Genomic DNA, 22,045 nt, shown 5'->3' on the forward strand with positions numbered 1-22,045 from the left:
TAGATTTGCTCTAGAGGTCTCCGATGCTTATGTAAAGAAGGCATTGGGAAAAGATGGAGAGACCATAAGAGCACTTTAAAGAAAGAATATTTTAAAACAAAAACAACACTCGATGAGAGATTACAAAATGTCCTTTGGGAATCTTTGAGGTACCGATGGGAAGAGGTCGTTAGATTTTGGACTTGAAGAAAGGAGAGGTATGTGTAACTTATAAAATTTTGTAATTATTTTGGTGTATAGTATTTCCTAATTAACGTACTAATAATTTCATAATGTAGGATCGTGAACAAGTTGGAAAAAAGCAGTGGCGACAACAAAAATTCACTCACACAAATTGGGTCGAAAAGTTTTGCGTGTGTAGCTCATGCAAAGGTATTTTGAAATGCTTTTAATATTGGCAGATATTTATTACTTTCTATCAATTAATATTTTTACTATTGTATTGTAGGAACTGTCGTCCGGTCAAAAAGTTGGACGACTTCAACTTTTTGACATTACACATAGGAAGAAAGATGGAAACCCTATGACTCTGAAGCTGCAGAAATTATGGTACGTTTGCTTAATACAATTTCACTTGTTTTAATTATTTATATAGTGTTTACTTTCTAATGATTTATTTCATTTATTATAATGCAAATATTGTTAAGTTATGTTGCATTCTTATTTTTAATATATATTGCGTTCCTATCTATGTGTGATTTATTTTTTAGGAAAAATTAAAGAATAAAAAGGCGGAGTACGACGCGATTGCATCCAGTGATAGTTATGTTCATATTGACGACATTGATAACCAGATTATCACTGAAGTTTTGGGTCCTGAAAGGTATGGTCGGGTTCGATTCCAAGGATCTTTTGTTAACCCGTCCCAATATTTTGGATCTAGCTCATAAAGATATGCCTTGGGAGTCGAAATAAGTCAAGTTCGAGGTTAAGAGACCAGATTGCTCGATGCAAGCGACAACAACTGAGCAAATTACACAACTTAAAGCGGAGGCAACATCGAGAGAAGCTGATGTTCAAAAAAGATATGAAGAACTCCAGCTACAACTTAAAGCAGATGCAGCTGCGAGAGAAGCTGAGGTTCAACGAAAGTATGAAGAACTCAGCAGACTTAGAGCGAATCTGGCAAGAAGAGAAGCAGAGGCGGCAAGAGAGAAGAACAGTGCAAAGAAGGGAAGCAGAGGCTAAAGCGAGGGAAGCGAGAGGCGGCGAGAGAAGCGAGCGGCGTCAAAGTTCGATGAACTCTAGCAGCAGACTCAGAGTATGATGAAGATGTTTCAAAGATGCATAATTGCCGCGTCTTAGACTATCGTGTAAATATACTTCAATTTTGACTTTCAATTATCATTTTAACTTTTAACATTTTTGTAAGAATAATACGAATTTGTTTATATTTATTGATATTTATTATATTATTTGTTTAATCCATAGATTTGTTACTTTTGGCTGGTTTAGATATGATTTCTTTTGATTTGTTTTTTACAGGAGGGTAGAAAATATAAAAAAAAAATTTACAAATCTGCCAAATTTAGCGGCGTTTTTGGTAAAAGCGCCGCTATAGATTAAGGTCTTTAGCAGCGTTTTTGCGCGAAGCGCCGCTATATAGACAAAGGGTATTTAGCGGCGTTTTCAAGATAAGCGCCGCTATAGATCAGGGTCTATTGCGGCGTTTTCTGTATAAGTGCCACTATAGATCAGGGTCTATTGCGGCGTTTTTGGGAAAAGCGCCGCTAAAGGCCATGATCTATAGCGGCGCTTATATAAAAAACGCCGCTAAAGACCCTGATCTATAGCGGCGCTTTCAACAAAAACGCCGCTAAAGACACCAATCTATAGCGGCGGTTATATTAAAAACGCCGCTAAAGCTCTTAGTCTTCAGCGGCGTTTGTGATAGAAGCGCCGCTATAGAATAACACCTTTAGCGGCGTTTTTGTGAAAACGCGCTAAAGGTAAAGCGCTTATCTTTAGCGGCATCTTTTTGGCGCTTATCAAAGCGCCGCTAAAAGTATTTCTTGACACTAAAAAGCGCCGCTAAAGGCCTAAAAAAGCACCGCTAAAAGCCTGTTATGGTGTAGTGACATGTTTTTATATGAAATATACATGCATATTAATTTTGAAGATTATTATAAGCTTTTTGCTATACATGCTTTTACATATGTATACTTGTATGTGTGTGTTAAATATATGCATGCACATAATTTCAAATTTACTTGTATGTTGTGCTTGAATTTATATATTTAATAAATACTCATACATGTATATTTTAAATTATAGTGTTTGCTTCATGTTATACATTAACTTTTTACATATGTATTCAGTTGCGTCAAAGCATTATTATAATCAATATTTTTATAAATTTCCAAAATATTTGGCATTCATGATTCTCGAGAAAGTTCGTGTCCTAACTTCTTTGGATTGCGATTATTTCACGAAGAATTTAGAAAGCCAAGTATTTGTTTTGCAATAAATTCAGTAAATTTTAAATAAAAGCTTATTCTCGGGATTCAAAATGTTGGGTCCTAACTACTGGTCATGATATTTTCTTCTCGAAATAAGAATTTTCAAAAGCAAAAGGCAATATTCGGGTATTTTGAAGATTTAAAAACATTGTGCCCTAACTCACTGGGTGTGGTGTTTTATTTCTTTGAAATAAGAATGTCTTACTATTTTGATTCATTCATGAAATAAAAAGTTTTCTTTAAAATCTTTTCAAATTTTCGACACCAAGACATTAAACAATCAATTTGGTACCGATTTTGGGCGTTACGAGGGTGCTAATCCTTCCTCGTGCGTAACTGACTCCCGAACCTGTTTTCTCAAATTTCGCAGACCAAAATTATTTTTAAGGTGGGCCGATCACACTTTAATAAAGGATTGGTGGCGACTCCAGTTTTTATTTTTAAGTCGAAACTAAAATTTTTGTTTTCAAAAAACGGTTTCGACAATATATATTTGAAAACTTTTTAAAAGAAAAATAATAAAAAAATAAGATACTTTAATATGATAAATTTGAATCATTAATTAACTTATTTAGATCCTTAAAATTTTTATTTTAGAATTTTTTAATTTTTAATATATTCTTTAGAAATTTTTAAATTTATAAATTTTTAAAAATATAAATTTTGGATTTAAAAAATATTTTTGAATTTTTGAAAATTATTTAATTTTTTTAACTTTTGTTGAGAGAGTGATCAATTTGCTCATTTTAAAATTGATAGGGACAAAAGAATTATTTACATCAATTTGTTCTTCAAATTATTCGAGTTATTTGAATTGTAAAATTCAACTCGATTTGAACTCGAAGCTTGAATTAATTATTTTAGTTGAATCAAATAACTCGAATTACTCGAATAACTCGATTCAAGGAAGATTTCAAAGTCAACTAAATAAAGAGTTAGTTACAAGAATTATTGAATTGTGTCAAAGACAATGGAAGGTAAAGATCCAATATATCTCGAGGGAGGCTAATACGATTGCATATACTCTTGCCAGCTCGATGAAAATCTGTAACACCCCTAACCCATATCCGTCACTGAAACAGGGTTACGGAGCATTACCGGAGTTTACATATAAAATAAACAGACACTTCACATCATTTAACATTAATGTCAAAAACCAATCAAAAATCAAACATATTGTCCCTTATGCGAGTCATCGAGGCCCAAAATACACATTAGAAATAAGTCGGGACTAAATCGAGTACTCAAAGAATTTTTTAGAAATCATTAAAAATTTTTCAAAGATGCAGAGGACAGTACCGTGTGGCCAGGCCGTGTGACTCACACGGTCAGTAGACACGCCCGTGTCTCAGGCCGTGTGGGCTTTCGAAATAGGGACACACGGCTATGTCCCAGCCTGTGTCCTTACCCGTGTAACCCTCTGACTTGGGTCACATGGCCGTGTGTCACACATGGCAGAGACACACGCCCGTGTCTCTACCCGTGTGGACGAAAATAGGCCATTTTCCAAGCCACATTTCTCACCCAAATTGTTACCAACCTAGCCTCAACAAATCACACATCAACAAGCCATATCAATGCGTTCAACACAAACTAAAATCAAGTCGTAAACAAGCATTATCACCACATATAACCAAAAATGATATTAGGTTCCTTAAATGTTAAACTAAAAAAAATGTCTAAACTTACCTAATTAATTTTACCTAATCTAGTTACTAAAGTTCACTATAATTCAAATACATGCATACATACATATATCACTCATACTCATATCACAATATACTTCATTCTCATAAGTTGGTTATTTAAACAAAATATCAATCATAATATTTACACAAGCCAAACCTTGACTAAAACCACATAAAAGTCTATACATGCCATATAAACCATATTGAATGTTTCAAAAACCACTGGAACAAGCTGGATAGTGTGACTTGAGTGCTGATTCAGCCGTCCAACCTTTTGAAAATCACAATGACATTAAACAACATAAATAAGCTTAATGAAGCTTAGTAAGTTCGGCGGGATAAATAAAAATCTTACCGAACTAACTATAATAAATCAAATAATAAAATTATTCAAGATAATTCCCTGTCAATCACAACTTCATTCAATAAATACATCTGTCTTCAAATTGATACAAAAATAATTAACATGTCTTTCAAAATTCGATAAATCACCTTATCAAAATTCTTTCATTCGAAGAACGACTGACGGATAAGAGTACATTGTTAATAGAAGCTTATAAGAGTTGGGCCTCCCAAATGAGCCAACAGAAGCTCAAAAGCTGAACAGAAGCTCGTAAGAGCTGAACAGAAACATAAGAGCTGAACAGAAACTCGTAAAAGCTGAAAAGAAGCTCATAAAAGCTAAACAGAAAGTAAAACACGAGATTTCGCAACAAATGTTGAACTCCAGTTTACTTGGGTAATTTTTCGATATCTTCCTCCAATACTGTCATACGCCGAATCACGAATATACTCAAATCTTGCGTTCCATTCAAATCAAATATCCAATTCAATATTATAATTCGAACAATAAATTATTTCCAACAATAAAATATATACTTAATACCAACCATCAATTTATACAAATATTAAAGTTTAACCGCATTTAACTTACCTGGATTGAATTATAGTAATTATAGAAGTTCAAGGACTATTCGCTATTTTTCCTTTTTATGAGTATCTATGGGATCTTGATCTAAAATATAAAATTACTCATTCATTAGCATAAATTTCCTTTCAATTCACTTCACAATTAATACCCTTTTATTTTATTTTTTGAATTTACACAATTACCCCAAACTTTTACAATTTTTTTGCAATTTAATCCTTTAATTAATTAATCTATCAAATTAACTAATTTTCCTCAATCAATAATTTATTAAAATATTCTAAGCCATTATACAGCCCTAATACACCAAAAATTCACTATCAAACCCTAATATTTTAACATTTTCACAATTTAATTCTAAAATTAATATTTAAAAAATCACTTTATAAAATCATCATACAACACAATCAAGGCTCTAAATCTATGTTATTCATCAAAAACATCTAATATTCATCAATAGAAACTTCCAAAAGTTTTAATAAAATAAAAACTAAGGTAAGATTTAGTTGGACCTAATTGTAACAATCTCAAAAATATAAAAATTAAAAAAATAGAAATTAAACTCACATAAAGCAAAAATAGGTAAAACCAGCTTAAGGAACTCTCTCTATGTCTGTTTGAACCAAAATTGAAGAATTGCATAAAATATCTTCAATTTCAATTTGTTTGATTTAATTTCAGCAATATTACAAATTTGCCGTTAATTGACTTTATTAACTTTTTTTCTCCTTATACCGCCTAATCTTTTAATTTAGGCATAATTGTTTCTTAAGTCCTCTCTCATTTATTAATTAAGTCATTTAGTCACTTAATTATTATAATTAGTAAGTTTTGTACCTTTATCAATTTAATTTTTTAATTAATTAACTATCGAAACGTTAAAATTTTTCAACAAAACTTTAATATTACTTTAATGCACTCCGTAAATATTTATAAAAGTATTTATAGTTCGGTTTATAGAAACGAGGTCCTGATACTTCACTTTCTAAAACCATTTGACCTAGAGTTTTACTACTTGAACCTAATAATTCATTATAAAACATAAATTACTAATTCAAAAATCTTTTTAAAATTCTATTTGACTTGTAAATATTAAATAATAATATTTACGAGCTTACTCACCAGATTTGGTGGCTTCGAACCACTGTTTTCGACACCACTAAAAAATCGAGCTATTATAAGATTAATTATGAAGAGAGAATTCTGCATCCAGATTTGGATACGATGATTAAAGTGTAATTATTTTATTTATAAAAAAATTCAATTTTTTAAATCAAAGGAATGATTGACAAACGAAACGATACCGTTTCAGTTCCATTTCAACTTTACAATAGCTAATTTCTTCAAGTTTCTAGTTGTCTCTTCTCTCTCCCATTTCCCTTGTAAAAACAAAACATCATCGATTCCTTCTAAAGAAATAACCCACGGAAGATGGCTACTTTGGCGGCGGTTGCAGCTCGTAGAGCAGCTACTCTAGCTCGAACACCCCTTCCATCTCAACCCGCTTCTCTCATTCCTCGCCGTGGTCTTGCCGGCGCCGCAGGTATTCTCCATTTACCTTTTTTTTTTAAATATATATATATATATATTTATAACCAATAGAGGTAAAATTCGTCTCTCGATTCCACTTCAGTTTTAATCTCATTTCACCTTAGATCCTAGATGAAACTTGAAACTATAGGATCTTACAAGTTTTCTTTTGCAGATCACCATGGACCTCCAAAGGTTAATTTTTGGCAAGACCCAATGAGCCCATCTAAATGGAAGGAAGAACATGTTAGTTTGTTTACTTCCCCTTCATTTTAATACCCTAGTTTCAAGATTCTTTTTTTTTTCCTGTTGTTTCACTTTGCAGATTTGGGAATTGGGGTATTTTGATTTGGTTTTGTTTATCTAATTCAAGCCCTCACAGTGGTCAATGCTACATTTTATTCATTTGAAGTTACTCGATCTTTTTTTTTTTTCACTCAATATCTTATCTTATTGTGTACATATTCATACTTCATAGGCACTGTTTCTCAATCAGTGTAATGCATGTCGACTAGAATATAAATTTAGGGAAATTAGAGTAGGCGTAAATGTTGAACTGTATTGACATTTTTTTGGTATGGTTGTGCAGTTTGTTATCGTCTCTTTAACTGGTTGGGGTCTGCTTTTCTTTAGTGGATACAAGTTCTTCACTAAAGGCAAAGGCAAAAAGGAAGAGGTACCTTCCTATACTCTGGAACTTTGCTATATTTGAATTCTTCACCAAAGAATTTTTATTTTGTTAAATGATTTTGTTATGGATTAATTTTAAATAAACAGAAAAAAAAGAGAGTTAAGTTTATTATGAATAGCTTTATGTTTAGGGTTTTAATTCTTCATTAATTTTAAGAAGCAAACGAATTTATTTGATAAATAAAGATTTTTTTTGGGTACCAAAACAACTATACAAACTCTACACTGTGGGATCAGTTTGCACACAGGGTTTGAATGTTGAACATGGTGCCAACAAACTTGAAACCACGTAAGTCATTGCCACTAGTTTAGTAGCTTGTGCAATAAAGAAAAGTTAAAGTTTATATTGAACATATTTGTCTTCATTATTTTAATTTTATATTACATTAAAAATAATCAATTTCATTGTTGATACACAATTTAGGTAATAGTTAGGGGTAAGTAAGAGTTGGTGCAAACCGGCTTAATTGACACATTTGGTTAAGTCAGTTATTTTGGCTAAATAGATTTAGGGTTTGGTTAATATTATTTTAATATATTTTAAATATATCTATAATATATATAGTTTAAATTAACCCAACCCAATTATTTTAACCAAACCAAACCCAATCCAATTATGATATATATTTAAATTAAACCCAACAAAACATTAACTAAAAGTAAAAACTCAAAGCTAATTTTACCTGTGCAAAATTATATCTTTGTAATAAAGAATTATTTCATTTCTTGATTAATAGAAATTAAACTCATTGTTAATTAATTTAGTTAGTGAAATATAGCAAATAAAATTCTATTAATTGATTGAACTAACTGATGTTATGTCGGTTCAGTTAGGTTAATTAAGACCTATGGTAGTTGGTTAGTTGGTTAAATTTGGCGGTGGTCGGTTAAGTCGGATAAGTCAGGAAAATCGACCAAACTAACTAACAACCAAGTATTCTCCCCTGTTAATGGTGGTTGATGATTGTTCGCATTGTGGTGTCAAGAGCCGATGAGTATAGCTTTGGTGATTAAGGAGAAAGGTCCTATGTAAATTTGGCGGTGATTGGTTAAGGCGGATAAGTCATGAAAATCGACCAATCCAACTAAAAACCATTACTCTCACCTAGTAATGGTGGCTGATGATTGTTCGCATTGTGGTGTCAAGAGCTGATGAGTATAGCTTTGGTGATTAAGGAGAAAGGTCCAAGGTTATAGGAGTGTGTGTAAAGTTCTAGTGGAGTCTTTTTGTCTTAGTTGAATATGGTCAACGATGAAGGTTTACATACCTGTGAATCTCTTGGGACAGGTGTCTTGCTAGTGAAAGCAACTAGTTGAGTCGTAATGGGCCTCCAACACGTGCACTTAGATGTGATTGGGAGGTCTATACTCCGTTGTCTTATTAAGGGGACGCTCAAGTGGGGTTGGTGTGACTTGGCACTTGTACACATGTTATGCATGCAAGAGACATGTATCAATCAAAGCAGTAGCTTAGACCTTATAGAAATGGTGGCTCTATGTTGTTTGGCAAAGTAGCTTATTTGGATGAGGTGTTCCCTCTGTTATAGATTGGGTGAGCTCCTATATTATACGACTGTTCAGGTCTGGAAAGAGTTGCAGATTGAGTTAGACACATTATTTTAAACTAGACTTGGAAATAGGACTTTTGTCTGAATATGAAATGGAAGTGGTGATTGATCTTGATGCTCAACTTGGCAACAAATGGTTTAAGATAGCTTGTCATCTTCTTGGAAGAATCAATAAAGAGATAAGAACCATTAGAATACTCACATCAAGTAAAACTATGGAAAGGGGGGTCGATCCTCTCACCTATAAGCCATTATCCATTACTGAAGAACATCCCAAACAGCCTACGAAGCATGACTTCAGGTCTCAAGTAACGGACAAAACAAAGGAACCCGAAACATGCTTAACATCCACAATAAATTAAGCAAAGGAAGAAGACCCAATGCAAATGATGATGATGAACCCATGAAATTTTGATCCCTAATTGTGCACCATCAACTTCTTGTTGTCACCCTCCCTTGTCCCTCGAAGAATTGCTATTCCCCACTTTTGAATTGCCCTTTAATGATTACAACACAAGTTATATATGGAATCACCCAAGTAAACTGACTTGACTAGAGAAGAATATGAGGAGGAGCTTGCCAATTTATGATAAGACATAGGACCACCATGCCTATAAAGTCTAGTTCACTTCTTTGATCAACACATCTCTTGCATACATAACACGTGGGCAAGTGCCAAGTCACATTGACCCCGCCTAGGGACCCCTTAACAAGACAACGGTTCTTCCAATCACATCCAAGTGCACGTGTTGAAGGTTCACTATGATTCAACTAGTTGCTTTACCAAGACACTTGCCCCAAGATACCCACTCCAAGGCTTCATTGACCATATTTAACTAAGAATGTAGACTCCTTAGAAATTCTACACAATTAATCCTAACTTTCCTCCTTGACCTTTAGAGTCATCCTCACCGTTCTTGGCACCATTTTGCGAACTGTCATCAAATCACCATTACCTCAGTTGTGTATCAACATTTATATTAATTTAATATAATTTGTGTATGGAACAAACTTCACATGTTAGTATAACTTTGGTTAATACACACTTTATTTGTAAAATATACTATATATTAAAAATATAGAAAGCAATGAGCATATGTATGTGACACACATTTATGTTACTTGAACTCTTCATTTTCTAAAATACTTATATCCGACATATATTCAGAGTTATGGGGTATGATTCTCTAAATATATAAAAGACTTGGAAAAATTGAGTATAGACATGTTTGTATCTAACATATTTTTAGTCAGGATAACATAGATGCATATGACAAGAAATAGTAGTATGACAAAAAGTAAATGCGAAATTTGCAACTATATATTGTTGATGAATATTTTGAAACACACTAATTTTTAGCCCACTTGGTCACCATTCCATGAGTATTATTATTACCTGTAGTGAATATCCAGGTCCATAATTTTGAGTTATCATGATAACATGTACTTTAGTTTAAAAATCAGACATTGTTTTTCATACTATATGAGTTTATGTTTTGGGGATCAAGTGCAGTCGATATGCCTGGTTCCCTGCCACTCTTCCCTTTCGTTGGTTCCACCTGGATAACCCTCTTTAATAGAGAATCCAACAGGGAATTGGTAATAGGGTTGCTAAATCTTTTCTAAAAGTATTATGGGGAATGCCCAAGTATAAAATCAAATTCTACTTAACAAGGAATTTCTGTATGGTTACCATGGATGTTCCCTTCATTTGAACTTATGTTTTGTTGCAGAACGCGGTGGAAACAACACACTAACGAGGTTGGAGTTTTTATTTTATTTTTATAAGATTTCAAGTAATAATGTATGGGTGGAACTTTCATGTCCTTGGGATGTTTTTGTTGGCAAATTATTCAGTTTTCTTGTTCATCATTTCTTTTATGACCATTTAGTAAAACTTGGAGGTCCGTTGTACCTGTTTCTGTGGGCATAGGATGTAACAGTTTCTTGAAACTCAAAATCCGTCTGTTGATGGATTTGAAAAGTTAATAATGAAGTATGCTTTTGTGCATGTCGTCCTGGTTTCTGATGATCGTCTATCAACTTAGAAAAAGGTAAAATTAGTCTATAAATTCAGTCTTCTATAGAAAAATCCCACAGGCAGTCTAAACTATTGAAAGCCTTACTTGATCATAAACGTAACCACCAAAAACACTTGAAAAGTTCTGTCCATCACCAAATGTCAATTCGAGAACCACTAACATGTATCCATCACCTCTCTGATCATTCACTGCTGCTTTGCTCACTGATCACTCCAATGTTCCACCATTCGTTTGGATTAGGATTGTGTTATTTCTCCCTCTCAGAGGATCTTGAATCAAGTGGATGAGGATCCGCTCTTCTAAATTCTACATTCCTTCGGTCATTTTAAGCCTTTTGTTGATGAGATTGAGATTACGGCATTCAGTTCCATTGTTTTATGATCATGCATTGTGTAATCTTCAGACGTTTTTTTTAAAAAAAAAAATACATTTCCTAAACTATCTTTTTAAGTCCCTGACCCCCGAGTAAATATTAAGGATGACAATAGAGCGGGGCGGGTTTATATTGCGAATTCTACCAATGCTCTGCAGCTGGCATGTTTTTCCTCACCATTTACCTCGTTCCATGATAAATATATAATCTTGAAAAGTATTACTACTTTCATGGGTGTTGTGTTGAATGTATCCATTTTTGTTTTAATTATATATGCAAGAATAAAATAGGAATTTGTATAGTGGAGCATCGCGAGGTAGATACTCGCAGGTCAGAATAGAAAATCCAGCTTGTATTGTCCCGTGGCTGCTTTTCAACAAAAGGTTCTACTCTATTCGGAGCAGATTAATTTGAAATTTATTCGCTTTCAACAGTATTGGTTTAACTAGATTACATCTGATGATATTTCCTTTTCTCTACTATGTTTAGTAATAATAAATGACCTACTTGTTTTAGTATTATATGGCGAGATTTATATCTTAAAATGTATAAATTAAAGATGAGGTACATGTGATTTTGGCTTTAAATGACAGCTATTTGATTGATGGTCACCAATACATGTGTTTATGTTGATTTTGACATGAGCTCATTCCTTTCCTCACTCCTAACGAATGTTGTTGAGGTAATTGATTCAAGTCTTGTAATATTAATTCTTAATCTTTTAGATTATTTGATACACAAGAGTTCTTAATTTGAATTAAGAAATGATCATGTTTTTATTTAGGGTAAATGATTTGAACTTCTTTTCGGTCCAAATTAAGCCCCAAATTCAGCAAATGTTCCCATATTGGGACTTCAACTTTGTTTTTATCCAAATTAGTCCTTGAAATTCCTATATTCAAACATTAATTTGGAAACAATTGTCAAGTTGAAAAGTTATCAAATTCAGGTTCCAAAGAGTGATTCAACTCTCATCTATTAGTCAAGTTTCCGGGGCAGGAATCGAACAAATGCTGTTTTTGCACTGTGTTCTTTGACATCATAGTAGTCGATTTGTTTCAAAATTTTGTGAAATATGTTGCTGAGTGGATAATGTTATAAAACTGAACATTCATCGAAAATTCTGCCACCTTCAGGAAATTTTTTGCATATACGCACAAAACACTGGGCAAGAGCTGAGCTGGGTTGAGGCCGCCTTGGGCCATGACCATGTATGGCTGACAATTCATTTCTGCCACTGTTGCTTATTCCTTCGTACAAACATCTTTGAATGCCAATCACAATATTCCACGGCATCCAAGCATATATAAGTTGAGAAAAATATAGCAGCTATTAATTGATGCATTCATGGAGGCCCAAGCTCAACACCCAATTAGAATTATGAACAACTCAGAAAAACATGCTTAATTTTGGTATAAATTGAAGCCACTATTTACATTCTACCTTCTTCAATCACTTTTGACTTCTATTATCTACACAACTAAATCTTGGAAGCTTTTTATGTTGCTGTCACTCTACAGTATACACCCCATCGGAGACAGTTCAATACATTTGAATACGATATTGGATTCTAAGATTCAAGAGAACATACCGTGTTCTTTCCTTCGGCCTTGGGCTCTCCAAATAATCTTTGCTTTTTGAGCACAAATTTCATCTCTTGGTAAATATATACTTGAATTCTACAGGTCGAGAACAATGTCTTCTTCGCTTTTGCTTTCGCCTTCAATCTCAGACTCCGAATAATCTGGTCCTTCAAAAGCGAATTTCATCTCTTGGTTGACTAATTCAGCAAGGTCTGGCTTGTTAGCATCTTTGTATGCATCCATGACAGCCTTAAACAACGATTCGTTAGGCTCAATCTCTCCGAACTTTAGTTGGCTGTATATTCTCTTCACACCTTCCAACATACCAGCTTTCCCATAACAACTCACCAGATTAATATAAGTAATAATGTCTGGCTCCAGACCATCATCCTTCATTTTCATGAACACGTTCAAAGCCTTGTCAATCTGCCCTGATGACCCGTAAGCATATATCATTGCATTGTACACAAAAGACTCGAGAGGTATTTCCGCTTTTATGATGGCGTCACAAGATTTGAGTGCATAAGCATGTAAACCTACTAAAGAAAAAACAGTAATGATAACAGCTTGTCTTGCATATGGTTTCCCTTCCTGGTATGATGATTCTAGTTGTGTTACGGCTTCAATCGGAATGCCTCCCTTCTTGAGTGACGTTAATAGTACATTAAAGGTTCCCATGTCGGGCAAAATCTTTCGGTTAATCATTTCATGCAACAATTCACCACATCCACGCAACTGGCCATTCGTGACATAGCATGCCATCACCTTATTGTATGAAGAACAGTCCCTTAACAAACCAGACTGTTTCATCTCATCTGCAACATCAATCGCTTCGTCGAGCATACCCATGCTTTTGTACAAATACATCATAGCTGCAAACGAAAACCCATCCGCGCTACCAGTTTCTTTCAGATTGTCAAAAACACATCTGGCTTCAGATACCATCCCTAAATCCGCATAAAGATTTAGCATACTATTTGATGCAACAATATCTGGACCACCCTCTAGATCCTTAATCTTTTCGTACGCACGTTTTGCTCCTTCCAAACACCCGACCTTGGTATAAGCCTTAATCAGCGAAGTTAGCACTATCTTGTTTGCCGATATACCAGATTCTTCCATCATGCGAAAATATTGAAGAGCTTCTTCAACACCACCAGTTTCAGCAAATCCATTGATTAAGGACCCAAAAACAACTTCATTAGGCTTCACCCCTGCACTGATCATTTCTTGGTACACATCAACAGCATCAGAAAGCTGGCCAAGACGGGCATAGCATGCAATAAGAGAGGAATATGTTTGACACTTTGGTTTTAATCCTGCTGCTCGCATTTCACCTAAGAGGTCTCTTGCATGATCCACTAAATCACCTCCAGAAAACATTTGAATTAGGGAATTATAAGTGCATTCGTCAGGCCAAGTCCCATGATTCCTCATGCTCTTGAAGAGAGAATAAGCTTTATCGTAAAGTTCTGCTTTGCCATAGGCTTTGACCATGACATTATACTCGAGAACACTTCTGTTCTGCCTCGGACTATCTCTTTTGCCATAAAATACAGCCTCAGCTTCAGACCAAAGCCCCCTTTCAGCATAAGCATCTATAATTGCAGCACTTGTTTTGGATGAAAGCTCATGATCCGAAATGAACTTTTCAAAAAGCATCTTTGCTCGGTCAAGCAGTCCTTCAGCAATATACATCTTTATAATTACAGGAAGAGATTGCTCATCAATGTGAATACCAAATTCCTCCATTTCTTCAATCACAGTCTCCGCTTCTTGAACCATATTCCTCTCGCACAATATATGAAGAACAGCTCTGTGAGTTACAATATCAGGGAAAAGACCTACTTTTCTGATTTTCCTATAATATTCCAGGGCTGCTTCAATATTTCCTGCACCAGCATACAAAGACAAAAAGATGTTATAAGTCTTCGTGTCAGGAGGTATTCCCCTTTCTTCCATCTTAGCAAGCAAGGATTCAGCCTCCAATAAATGACCATGACTTCCACATGTAAAGATCATAGTGTTAAAGGTGATTGTATCCATTGCCACACCGGATTTCAACATTTCAGCAAACACATCCGCAGCATCTTTGAGGCGATCTGCTTTTCCATACAAATCAATCAAAGCATTGTATGTAGACGTTAGTCGTGGCTTTCTCACAGAACTTTCTGTATCTGGTGAACCTGAAGTTCCCGAAACAGGACTTCTACCACCTGTCCTGAATAGCTCAGTGGACAGAAACTGCTTAAAACTAATGGCTGAACCAGACCCATTGTCTAAATCAATCATCGAATCCAACTCAATATCATTCAAGTCCACCCTCCCAATGCACCAATCCTTATAAAACCTATCTGCCCTATCAAAATCCCCAGCATCCTTGAGAACCCTAACAATCGTATTCATGGTTACTTCGTCGGGGTAAAGTCCCCTAAGTCTCATATGCTTAATCCACAGCAATGCTTCTTTCACCATACCAGCCTTCCCATAAACATCAACAAGCATACCGTAAGTATTATTCGTGGGCAAGACACCATTTTTCGCCATTTCAATCCAACAAAGCCTCAACTTATCCCATTTTTGAGCTCTCCCCAGCGCTCGAAGCACGATATTATAATGAATTACATTCGGCACATAATCTTTCAATGATTTGAAAAACTCAAAAACACGAATAAGCCTCTCACAGTTACTCTGTTCTTTGAGTACCAGAGTCTGTTCTTTAGGACTCAAATTCTCACAAACCGAAGCAAGGGTTTTCTCTAAATCCTTATCGGAATCCAAAGACCTAAGAATCGAAGGCAAAACACCTCCATACCTCTTCTTTTTAACATTACTCGAAGAACTTCTAGCAGGCAAAAACAGGGTTTTAGGATGACAGTGTAGCTTAAACTCTGGATGAAACCTACATCCTCTTGAATTCAGCATCTGGGAATAAAAGTTTACGCTTGTACGTAGTCCTGGCTCAAGCAAATTTAGGTTATTAGAAAATCTTGGGTCAGTGAATTTAAACCCGGTAAAAGCTCTAGCAACGCAAGGAAAATGGAGGGGAGGGAACTTACTGGGCAAAACCAAGATGTGAGGTTGGAAACTTTCACGACTCAATTCTCCTGAACTGTAACTCCGAATCATTTTGTGGGTATTGGGGGTTTTCCTTTGGGTGGGGTTTTCGTGGGGATTTAGGGTTTTAGGGTGAGTGCATTTGGTAGGGTTTTGGTGGTGCTCCGCTCAGCTGGACATTGGGTTTTTAGCATTTAAGGCGAATTGGATTTGGAGTTAGCACGTCAGCATTTGCCACAAAGGCCCAAGAGTCGGTGTTAGGGTTGGTATTGATTCGGTTCAGTCGAATATTTTAATTGTTTATATAATTAAATTTGATTGAATTTGGTTCTCAATTTTTTTATATTAATTTTTAGATTTATTTTGCTAAAAATGAATTTTATTTTATGATTTTTAAATATTATTTAAAAAAATTTTAAATTCTTTTTTATAAATATTTAAAAAATAAAATTTAAATTATTTTCATCATTTTAAATACAAAATATTTATTTTATATTATAAAAAGTAAAATCAATTATGTATTAAATAATTTTAAATTTATATTTCATAAATTATGTTTTATTTTTTGACAAACATAAATTATCTATATATCTTGATTCGGGTTGATTTTTGATTTTACATCTAGTGTTACCAAAGTGAAACCAACACTCAACAAGTTTACAAAAGCGAATGTATGAATTAAGTTAAGTCGGTCAATATTTCATTAACAAATGATTGATCAATTTAATTTAACTTTAAATCGAATTATCTAAAATAATTAATTTAATAAAAACTGATAAAATTGAATGTATGAATTAAGTTAGTTTGCACTGACTTTTGCTCAACCACAACCAATAAAATTAAATTATTATTAGAGTGATATTTTCTAAGTTCAGTAAAAAGTGCAACACAGTTTTATTTTACATTAATGGAGGTTTGTTGTGGTTTTTTAGAGGTGTAAAGGGAATAAGGTATCATTAAGAGTATTCTTTCAAAATTGTTGGATAGGTCAGTGATGCAAGGAGTTTTCAAGTTTCATCCTAAATGTCTCAGAGTTCATCTTACTCATCTTTCATTTGTTGATGATCTTATTTTTGCAAAGGGCACAATTAATTTAGTTATTGGTATTTGGTGCATCCTTCAAGAGTTCTACTATTTTTCTGATTTGCAACTTAATGTTTCTAAGACTGAGATCTTTGCTGCTAGTATGACTAAGGATGATCAAGTAATTGTGCAAAGGGTCACTGGTTTTAAGTTGGGAAGGTTGCCTGTAAGCTATTCGGGTTTGCCTCTGGTTTCTAGGAAGCTGTCTATTAACGATTGTAATTCTCGTTTGGAGAAAATTCAGGCAAGAGTTAATGGTTGGGCGACTTAACATCTTAGCTATGCTGGCCGGTTGTAGCTTATCAAATCTGTTATCTTTAGCATTCAGGCTTTTTGGTGTAGACAATTCTTAATGCCTGCAGCTATGCTAAGAAGAATTAATCAAATCTGCACCAGATTCTTTTGAAAGGGGAAAGATTTTGCAGCTACTGGTGCTAGAATTTGCTGGTAGTCAAATTTGCTTACTCAAGGCTGAAGGTGGCTTAGGATTGAGAAGCTTGGTTGACTGGAATAAGGCTTGTATTCTACAAAAAATCAAGGCCCGTCTTGCTGGAGAAGGCTTCCTTTAGATTGCTTAGGTTCAGGCTTATGTTTTGAAGGGAGGGAGCTTTTGGGATGCTACTTGTAATTCTGCCAGTAGCTAGAACTGGAGAAGATTTCTTAAGCTAAAAGACATTGTTGCTAGGTTGTCTGCTGGCAATATTGTTACTTCAAAGATTTTGGAGGAGGTTCGAGTTAAAAATAATAAAGTTCCATGGCATAAGCTGATCTGCTTTGCCTTGCATATTCCAAAGCACTCGATCATTGCTTGGATGGTTGTGTTAAATAGGCTTCCAACTAAAGATAAGCTTTCTTCTCAAGGTCTCAATGTTGATACGGTATGCTTATTGTGCAACAGGGCTGATGAGTCTAGGGATCACATGTTTTTATTTATTTATTATTAATGTGACTATTCTAAGAAGATTTGGGGTTGTTGGCTCTTGGAGACAAGAGCTTTCATGGGCTATTACGCGATTTAAAGGTTAGTTTCTTATCGTTAATATTCTCAAACTTGCTTAGAGTGCTTTTATTTACTTTATATGAAAAGAGTGAAATGTGCTAAGATTCAACAAACTCTGAAGAATTGATAGTAATACTGCATTAATTCTTTCCAAGCTATTACATGCATTTAATACAAAGATGAGGATAGTTAGTTAACTACCTTTACTAACAGTTTTGTAACTAATTATACTAACAGTAACTAACTAACTGAATATTTATTTACTCCTGATATACCCCATACTTATTCACTTTCTTCTCCACCAAAACCTACTAATTCATGTCAACAACTTGAAGTTGATCTCGAAATCTAGTGAACACTACTGCGGACAGCGGTTTGGTTAATATATTCGCAATCTGATTGGAAGCAGGAACATGTCCTACTTGGAGTATTCCAGCTGCCACCTTCTCTTTGACAATGAACACATCCAATTCAACGTGCTTGAATTTGGAGTGCATAATAGGATTCCCTGCTACTGCAACCGCAGCGGAGCTGTCACACCATATCATTCCCTTGTTTGAAACTGAAGCACACAACTCAGTTAATAAGGATTGAATCCACACCATTTCTGCAGCTACATGAGCAACACTCCTGTATTCTGCCTCTGCTGTAGATCTGGAGACCACTTGCTGTTTCTTTGAGCTCCAAGAAATTGGATTCCCTCCAAGAAACACACAAAATCCGGAGGTCGACCTACGGTCATCAACATCCAAACTCCAGCTAGCATCTGAATATCCTTCAAGCAGAAACTTGGAAGCTCGAGTGAATTTCAAGTCATAGTTTAGTGTCCCTTGTAAATACCTCAATATCCTTTTGACAGCTTTGTAGTGCAAGTCCAAAGGCTTATGTATGAACTGACACACCTTGTTTACTGAGTAAGCTATGTCAGGTCTGGTGATCACCACGTATTGTAAGGCACCAACAATGCTTCTGTATTGATGCTCATCCTCAACAGGACTCCGTGCAGCAGTTGACAGATGGTGTGTAGTGACCATTGGTGTTGGCAGACCATTTGATTTATCCATGGATGCTTTCCGAAGTAAGTCTCGAATGTACTTTGTCTGAGACAGGAACATCCCTTTAGAAGTGTAGCGAACCTTTATGCTAAGAAAATAACTCAACTTTCCCAGATCTTTTAAAGAGAACTTAGTATTGAGCTGAGTAACAAATTGATCAATAGCCTGAGAGTCATTCCCAGTGACTATAATGTCATCGACATAAACTAAAACATAAAGTAACTAAGAATCTGACCAAATAATAAAGAGGGAGTTATCAGCTTTGGAGACCTCAAACTTTATGGCTACCAAAAAATCTTTCAACTTTTGAAACCAAGCCCGAGGGGATTATTTAAGACCATATAAAGCCTTTTTGAGTTTACAAACAAGCGTCTCACCATTTACTCCATGTTGTTCAAACCCTGGTAGCTGTAGCATATAGATGTCCTCACTCAAATCCCCGTTCAAAAATGCATTGTTGATGTCAACTTGTCTAAGTGGCCAGTTCAGAGACACTGCCAATGCAAGAACTACTCTGATTGAGGTTGGCTTAACCACAGGACTGAAGGTTTCCTGAAAATCGACTTCAGCTTCTTGCAGATAACCCTTAACAACCATCTTGCCCTTGTATCGAGCAATTGAACCATCTGCATGCCTCTTGATTCTGAAGGTCCATTTACAGCCAACAGCACGTCGACCTTCAGGTAGAGATAGAAGGTCCTATGAATGATTAGCAAGCAAGGCATTATATTCAGCCTGTGCTGTTGTTGTCCAAGCAGTGCTTTGAAACGCTTCAGTGATGGTAGTAGGCTCACTCTCATCCAGGACAGCAGCAAAAACCTTGGGCCTAAAAATACCACTATTGGAACGAGTCTGCATGGGATGGTTATTTACATGCACAGGAGCTGATGGAACTGCTGTATTACCTTCAGTCTGATCAACAACTATAGTGTCCTCGGCTACTGCTGGGGAGTCAGTAGAAACACTAGAAGGCAAATGAAAAATATGCAACTGTCTAGGAGAAGATACGTCATGCAAGACTCTGTCTGACCTAGGAGTTGCATGTGCCAAAGTATGTCCAGAAGAATCCCGAGCTACAACCAGAGAAAGTATAGACTATTGGTGAAGGTCTCTCATAGAATCAACTGGAGATTGCGGGCAGAAACCATCATTAAAGGGAAACTTTGTTTCATCAAAGCAAACATGTCGAGACAGAAAAACTCGACCATCCTCAACAAGGCACCTGTAACCCTTGGTGTTAAGAATACCACCGAGAAATACACACCTTTGAGACCGAAAGTTTAATTTACGTTGTTGAAACGACCTTAGATCAGGGAAGCAAGCACAACCAAATACCCATAGCAGACCAAAGTCAGGTCTGAGATTGTAAAGAACTTCATAGGGACTAGAATGACTTAATACAGGAGTAGTTAGCCTGTTAGTCAAGTAGACCGCATGCGCAAAAGCATAGAACCAGAATTTTAAATGCATATTGGATTGTGCTAAGAGAGATAAGCCCATATCAACTAGTTGCCTATGTTTTCTTTCAGCAACTCCATTCTGCTCCAAGGTGTAGGGACAGGGGACTCTATGTTGCACACCCAATCGAGATAGTTCTTTTGACAAAACACGATATTCACCCCCATCTGTTTGTAGCATTTTAATAGATCGACCAAATTGGACTTTAACCATCTGGTGAAAATTCAAAAAACAGTGAGCCACTTCAGACTCGGTTTTGAGAAAATAAATCCAAGTGTATTTGCTGTACATATCAACAAACGAAACGTAATAAGAGAAGCTATTTGAAGGCAGATGAGTTGGCCCCCATACATTAGATACCACAAGCTCAAAAGGGGAAGAATACACTGTGTATGAAGTGGGAAAAGGTAGCTTGTGAGCTTTGCCTAACTGACAAGCTGTACAAACTTGTTGCAAACTATTTTGTTTGAAAGAAATTCTACAAGTCTTTAATACATGAGCAATAATGTGATTGCAATGATGGCCAAGCTTGTTGTGCCACAAGGTGGACGATGAAAGCTGAGCACTGTTCAGTAAGCTTGGGCTAGACTTCGAGGAATAACCAGCAGCAGTGGAAACAGACTTAGGAGCAGACTCAAACAATTGAAACCTGTATAACCCTTTATGCATGTGGCCCTCTAGCAAGGTCATCCATGTCTGAATGTCCTTCACAAAACACAAAACTGTGTGAAATTCAAAGTACACATCATTATCTTAAGCAAACTGACCCATAGACATCAAATTCTTGCATACTGCTGGAACATGCAAAACATTCTGAAGACGCAATAGTCTAGAGCCAGCTAAGAGAGTAGTTGAACCTATGTTAACGATAGAAACAGACTCACCATTGCCCATAGTGACATGATTTGCACCTGAGTAAAGAGAAGCAGTCGTGAGATTAGATACTTCTGGGGTGATATGATTTGTTGCACCAGAGCCAGGATACCAGATTGAATCAGGCTGGGAAGATGTAGAAGCTCGAAGAGGCACTTGACTGGAAGAGTTCTGAGGAAATGAGGCACAGCAATGAGACATAGACGAACAAGCAGGAGTCGGGGAAGGACAGCCTAAACCATGTAACTAATAACAATTGACTTGCATCGAGTTAGAACCAGCAACACCAGAAAAATTTTCATCAAACCTGTGATAACAGGTCTGAACCATGTGGCCCACCTTACCACATAACTAACATTGTGGCCTAGTACGAGACCAACCCCTTCCATTACCACGTGACTTGCCACAAGACCAACCACGACATTGTCCTCTATAACCTTGCTTAGTATCCTGAGAATAACGAGTAGACTAATCAGACTATTTTAGGCCAACTTCATTGTCTTGCTGTCAAGAAGCCAAATTTGCTTGGCAGGGAACTTCTGTTAACAGCTCCAGTTGTTGTGCTTCACAATCAAGTAACATCTCAGTTAACAAATCAAGAGATAAAGGAGTCGCAGAGGCAAAGACCCGGATAGACTCAAACTCGAGTGAAAGGCCA

At 35.7% G+C, this 22,045-nt stretch overlaps 2 protein-coding genes across 2 annotated transcripts; one reads left to right on the forward strand and one right to left on the reverse strand.

Annotated features, from left to right (window-relative positions):
- The first annotated feature begins 6,429 nt into the window (after positions 1-6,429).
- LOC105779924 (uncharacterized) lies at positions 6,430-10,874 on the forward strand. Its single transcript, XM_012603936.2, has 4 exons — positions 6,430-6,618; positions 6,781-6,851; positions 7,195-7,281; positions 10,597-10,874. The coding sequence occupies exons 1-4, from the start codon at positions 6,507-6,509 to the stop codon at positions 10,618-10,620; spliced, it is 294 nt and encodes a 97-aa protein (XP_012459390.1). The 5' UTR covers positions 6,430-6,506; the 3' UTR covers positions 10,621-10,874.
- A 1,754-nt stretch (positions 10,875-12,628) lies between these two features.
- On the reverse strand, positions 12,629-16,096 carry LOC105779923 (pentatricopeptide repeat-containing protein At1g73710). Its single transcript, XM_012603933.2, has 2 exons — positions 15,921-16,096; positions 12,629-15,818 (listed from the first exon to the last, which is right to left on the reverse strand). Exons 1-2 carry the CDS (start codon positions 15,988-15,990, stop codon positions 12,958-12,960), a joined length of 2,931 nt encoding a protein of 976 aa, XP_012459387.1. The 5' UTR covers positions 15,991-16,096; the 3' UTR covers positions 12,629-12,957.
- Between the last annotated feature and the right edge of the window lie 5,949 nt (positions 16,097-22,045).

Source organism: Gossypium raimondii, chromosome 4 (genome assembly GCF_025698545.1).
Source record: "Gossypium raimondii isolate GPD5lz chromosome 4, ASM2569854v1, whole genome shotgun sequence".
NCBI lineage: Eukaryota > Viridiplantae > Streptophyta > Magnoliopsida > Malvales > Malvaceae > Gossypium > Gossypium raimondii.